At 45.0% G+C, this 6,000-nt stretch overlaps 1 protein-coding gene across 1 annotated transcript; it reads left to right on the top strand.

Annotated features, from left to right (window-relative positions):
- Positions 1 to 1,111: 1,111 nt before the first annotated feature.
- LOC116198802 lies at positions 1,112 to 5,230 on the top strand. Its single transcript, XM_031529042.1, has 4 exons — positions 1,112 to 2,034; positions 2,145 to 2,513; positions 3,131 to 3,801; positions 3,986 to 5,230. Exons 1-4 carry the CDS (start codon positions 1,268 to 1,270, stop codon positions 5,005 to 5,007), a joined length of 2,829 nt encoding a protein of 942 aa, XP_031384902.1. The 5' UTR covers positions 1,112 to 1,267; the 3' UTR covers positions 5,008 to 5,230.
- The last annotated feature ends 770 nt before the right edge of the window (positions 5,231 to 6,000 follow it).

The following is a 6,000-nucleotide window of genomic DNA, read 5'->3' as shown; positions in this document are numbered from 1 at the left end:
GTAACTTACCACGTCATCGTTTCCGCTTTTTAAATCTCTATGTTGACCGTGTGGAAGGCGGTACTTACGAACATACAAGTGGAAGTAAGACTCAATGCACGAATCCTCGTAGTTATGTAGCTTATGTCGGTATTTGATATGTTCCTGAATCTTGGTATCGGGAAATGGGTTTGACATATCTCCAAAGCATATACAATTATTTACATTTTGCGTCTTCTATATGCAAAATGAATACATAGGTTATGGAAATTCGGGCTTCCAATTAAGTTAGAATAAAAGTACGCATCTAGGATACTCCAATTTCAGAATTTTATACAACTCTGATTCTCTTTACACTAATGATCATCTAAATGAAAGAGTTGAGATTATATATATTATATCACATTACTCTCTAGATCCAACCTCATTGAATGAGCCACCCTAAAACCAAGTTTAACATTATATATATATATATATATATTCTTGGTTTAACATTACATATATATATATATATATATTACTTCAAATCTCAAATCTCATGTGAATTTCGAGATTTAGACGGTACCTCCATTGCATAAGAGGGGGGGGACACATTCATGAAAAGCGAGAAGCCGTGCCCTGGGGGACTGACCAACTATGAATCGATCTTACTTACGGGTAAGAGTTTCTCTCAGATAACATGCATCCACCCACACCTGAAAGTTTCTCGTAGTTTCTCGATACGAGATCGGGCCGATTACCCGGAATAACCCAATACGTTAAATGAATAAATTTCGGAATAACGGCAATTAAAAGGAATTATTAATGTGGAGGAGTGTCAGAAATGCAGCTGCAGTCCCCCGTTTCTGCGCCATCAAAGCCGGCTCTAAAATGGTTTCTTAAGGGTGGAAGGGTGGGAATGTATGAGAAGTAGTGAAGGAAACGCGTCTTTTTTTTTTCTAATTACTTATTTAAAAGAAAATAATTATTCTATTAACTCAAGCTGTTTAGCCATGTGACCCTTTGAACTTCTCTAATGCTTTTCTTGTACTTCATTTTGCCTCTCTTTTAATTTTAATATTTTTATTACTGTATTTCATATTAAATATATGTAATATTCATATATCTTATAAGTATATAAGGGCCACAAGATCTATTCACAGACCTTAATCAAACTCCTCCCTCTATCTCTGTCTCTATCCTCTGGTTGGTAGTCTCTAAAGTTTTGCCTCACTCTGGTCTCCCTCCCCATATACAGGCGGTCATCAACTTGTTGCATGCCAAGTTAGGTCGGCCCAAACTTAGAGACATGGGTTTCGCCCGAAGCGCAACAATGAGGAGCGGGGAGTACCTGGAGGGGATGATAAACGACTATGTCGGAAGCAAGGGCGGCAGCAATAAGATGAAGCCCCACCGGGCTTCGTCGGCTCGGCTAGTGGCTGCCCTTACGTGCTTGCAGTTCACGTTCGCAGTCTACGCCACGTTCCTGCTGTACTACATGAGCCCAGCGGTCGACCTGAGGCCCAGGCCCGACTTCTCATGGGCCACCCGGATGGCCAACCAGTGGAAGCAGCTGATCATCCCACCCCATGTGCTGAGCCGATACCAGGACTCGGCCAACTCTCTCGTGCAGGGAGAGACTGGCTCGAATGCACTCCTCCTCCGGCCCATCACCCCGTCGGAGGTGTGCGAGCAGGAGAAGATCGACTTCGTGCAGAAGAAATCGAACGACGCTGTCATGATCAAGCTCAAGAGAGAGCTGTATGACGAGGTAAGGGAGTTTCAGAAGAAGTCCTTTGGGGCAGAGACTTTGCCCCAGCTGATGGCCACGAAGTCCAAGTGGGCCCTGCAGGGCCCAAACAGGCCGAAGATCACTGTGATTTTGAACCATTTCAAGAGGAAGACTCTCTGTGCTCAGCTTGATTCCCTCCTTCATCAGACCCTTCCTTTCCACCAGGTTTGGGTGCTCTCATTCAGGAGCCCAAACGAGCTCTCACTCCGAAGGATCGTCGAGAGCTACAATAACTCGAGGATCAGCTTCATCAGCTCCAGCTACGACTTCAAGTACTATGGCAGGCACGTGCACTCTCACATTAATCAAGAAGGATTGATATTTCGATATGTTTGTGAATAAACCCGAGTTTGGTCATGCAGACTTATATTTTTCTTGAATTACTTCAATGCAGGTTCCAGATGGCACTACAAACGGAGGCAGATCTCGTGTACATCCTAGACGATGACATGATCCCGGGGAGGAAGATGTTGCAGATACTAGCCCACGTTGCAGGGACGGAGAAGTACAGGAATGCCGTCCTAGGGAGCATTGGGAGAATCCTCCCATTCAGGCAGAAGGACTTCACTTTCCCGAGCTACCGGAAGTTCCGGTCCAAGGAGGCAGGCCTTTACCTTCCTGACCCGGCATACGACATAACCGTGGACCGAATTGTGCAGGTGGACTTCCTCTCGAGTTCGTGGTTCCTCTCAGCTGAGCTTGTGAAGACGCTCTTCATCGAGACACCATTCACCTTCATGACCGGCGAGGATCTCCACCTTAGGTGAGTCTGATGTTTGTCTCTGTATGTTTTGGTTTTCACTTCAAAGGCTTAACAAATTCCCATTTGTTAATTCTTAATCTTTTGCCACTTTTCACTTTAATTTTGTGAATAAAATTACCAATTATTAATTTTGTTAAATGATTATATATAGAATAACTAAAGAAAGTAAAAATAGTGCATTTGATTCATATATAATTGCAATATTCATCCTTCCATATTTACTAATTTGTCTGATTTGTGTTATTGCACTTCAGATGTGAAATCAAAAGTCACATTATTGAACCTATCAAAAAAAAAAAAAAGAGTCACGTTATTGAAAAAGGAATTTTCTCTTTAAGAAGCTTTTTGTTTGTGGAAGCTGAGACTTGTTACTGTTCCATTGGCTTCATTAGGGAGTGATAGTATCATATGAGAATGTTTTCTGGATCGCGGGTAGGACTCGCGCCGAGTGAACGACTAAGAATGTGTTTCACGAGCGACCGATAGTACAATCGGTGATAACTAGCTAGATTCAGGCTGTAATATTGTATTATAAACTCTTCCATTTAGATTTTCTTATGAACATTTTCGAATTTGATGGCTAATACATAATTTTCCTGGACTATCAACGTTTGCAGCTACCAGCTCCAAAAGTACCGGAATGCGGGCTCGTTCGTGCTGCCAGTGGACCCAAATGACAAGGAGACATGGGGGGACAGCGAGCACAGGCTCGCATACGTGTCCGAGACCACGGTTATATTCAAGGACATAGTCCAGGTCCGGGATGACCAGTGGTGGCGAGCCCTCTCAACGGGCTACATCACCCAGTGGGCAGCCATGTACCCACAGAAGATTGATGCCCTCTTCTATGCTCATTCCATCTCTGAGGTCCGCTCCCTTGGCCCGCTCCTGGACAAGTTCCGATCCACTGTCGGAAGGAAGGCCTACATTGCTGTCTCTGGCGGTACCTTCTGCCCTTGCGAGGAGGCTGCTGCCGCCCTCAAGTGGCCAAAGACAGTGTGCAGGGAAAGGCGGTTCAAGATTTTCGACCTTGGGGTGGAGGCTGTGGCTGCTGTGTCAGGCTCCGAGGTCCCGGTGGTGCAGGCAGTGTACTCGAGCATGAAGGGGCTTATCAAGATCCACAATCCTAGTGTGGTGATCACAGTGGATGATATCGACACAAACGTGAGGAAGGCCCTGAAGATGGCGGCAGAGAGTGGCGGCAATGGAACGACCCTGGTGGTTCTGCCGAAGCTGTCCGTGCCCAAGGTCCTCTGGATGGCTGATCTCCGGCCCACTGCCTTGCCCAGTAAGATCATATTCTTGTCACCCGACATTGTTCTCGGACCACTAGTCCAAGCTCAGATAATCAAATATAATCTGTCGTAATGGAACTGAAATATGCAGAGAATTATATAAGAATTGATCTTACATTGTGAAATTTGGGAAGTTCCCGATCGTTATTCCTAATCCATCGAGTTTATGCATCGCAGATTGGAACAAGATGCGGATCTCCATCAACATAATCACCCAAAATCGCGCAACATCGCTTAAAAGGCTACTTGACTCACTTGCTAAAGCGTACTATCTTGGCGATGAAGTCCCAATTAGCTTCAACATGGACAGTAAGGTCGATGGAGCCACCATAAAGCTAGTGAGCTCCTTCAATTGGCCTCATGGACCGAAGACGCTCCGGAGGAGGATCATCCAAGGTGGGCTGATCAGGGCGGTCAGTGAGAGCTGGTACCCTGCATCGGATGACGATTATGGCCTTCTGCTCGAGGACGACATCGAGGTGTCCCCGTACTATTACTTGTGGATCAAGTATGCTCTCCTGGCCTATCATTACGACCCACAAATCTCCCTTCCCGAGCTATCCTCGATCTCCCTGTACACTCCAAAGCTGGTCGAGGTGGTCAAGGAACGACCTAAGTGGAACGCGACTGAATTCTTCAAGAACATCCACCCGAACACGCCTTACCTGCACCAGCTTCCCTGCAGCTGGGGGGCGGTCTTCTTCCCGAAGCAATGGAGGGAGTTCTACGTGTACATGAACATGAGGTTCACCGAAGACGCAAAGGCGAACCCGGTGCAGATCCCCAAGTCCCGGACCAACGGGTGGCAGGCATCGTGGAAGAAGTTCCTGATCGACATGATGTACCTCCGGGGCTATGTGAGCCTTTACCCCAACTTCCCTAACCAGGCTAGCTTTTCGACCAACCATATGGAGCCCGGCGCCCACATCAGTGCCAAGGACAACATGGTCAGGCACAACAAGGGCGACTTCGAGGTGCCGCTGCTGAAGGAGGACTTCCGGACCTTGTTGCCTAATGGGAAGTTGCCTCCAGCCTCAAGGTTACCGTCACTGAACCTCTTCAATCAGCCGCTCTCGCTAAAGGGGTTAAAGGCGGCAGGGGCCAAGTTGGGGCAGGACGTGCTGAGCTGTGATAACAGGACCGAGATCGTGGCAGTCCATCAAGACACAGGGCTCCCGATGGCGTGCGCAAAGTTCTGATTCGAAACGCGTTCCGGCAATTGGTTATTCTTTTCTTCTTTACCATAGAAGATTTGTTTTTATGTAAAATCTCAAACTTTTGATGGTAACTTTTGAAAAAAAAAAAAAACTTGATCATGAGCCCTCTAACAATGAAAGAGATTGGGGGAAATTAATTAAGCAATGTATTGATGAGTAAAAAAATTGATATTCCAAACTGATAAACGCCTGCAGATTGTTCTCATGGAGCATATCTCTTCACAAGTCTTCTTAAACTCGGCTCATACCAACTACACTAGCAACAACTCCACGCAAATCACTATATATCTTGTGGCAAGTTATCCGTATTATTTAAAATTCATCTGAATTCTACAATTGTGATCGACCTATAGCGTCAAATGGCTTGATTTTTGTAGACAACCTATTAATTTGCTCTTGGCCGATCATCGAACAACCATCAAATGGTGGTGGAACAAGAGGGCTTTTTTTTTTTTTTTACAAAGAGGCACATGAATTTAGTATAAGAGAAAATAAAAATATTTGAATAAAGAAACACATATAATCTCATTAGTGAGAATAGAACTCGCAACCTCTTAGTCTTCAAACTGAGACGTGTATCATTTCACTATACCCCTTCTTCAACGCGAGAGGCTTATCGGAATTTGGGGTAACTGGGCTTTTCATTTGCTGGTTGGTGAGAGTGACTGAGGTGCCATCCCAACTCTATAGTGGAAGGTGCCGAAGGCCCTCATAACATAAGCGAGCAAAATGTAAGTTTTAATTAACACATTAACCACCGCGAAACATATGTACCGGAAAATGACCACTCCAAAAGCACTAACTTTGCCCTTCTTGTAGGTTATTTGGTGTCTTGTTTTTCGCTTGCAATGGAAGGCAAAATAAGGCCCTAAAATCTAGGCTACTTATACCAATCAATTGAAAATGGAATAAATGTATGTTTTACACTACCTAGCATGACAATATTCAATTTGAAGCTAAAATAAATCTTTCGGT

The sequence above is a fragment of the Punica granatum genome, chromosome 3 (assembly GCF_007655135.1).
Source record: "Punica granatum isolate Tunisia-2019 chromosome 3, ASM765513v2, whole genome shotgun sequence".
Lineage (NCBI taxonomy): Eukaryota > Viridiplantae > Streptophyta > Magnoliopsida > Myrtales > Lythraceae > Punica > Punica granatum.
The sequence above is the reverse complement of the archived record's forward strand: the minus strand, read 5'-3'. Positions and strand labels throughout refer to the sequence as shown.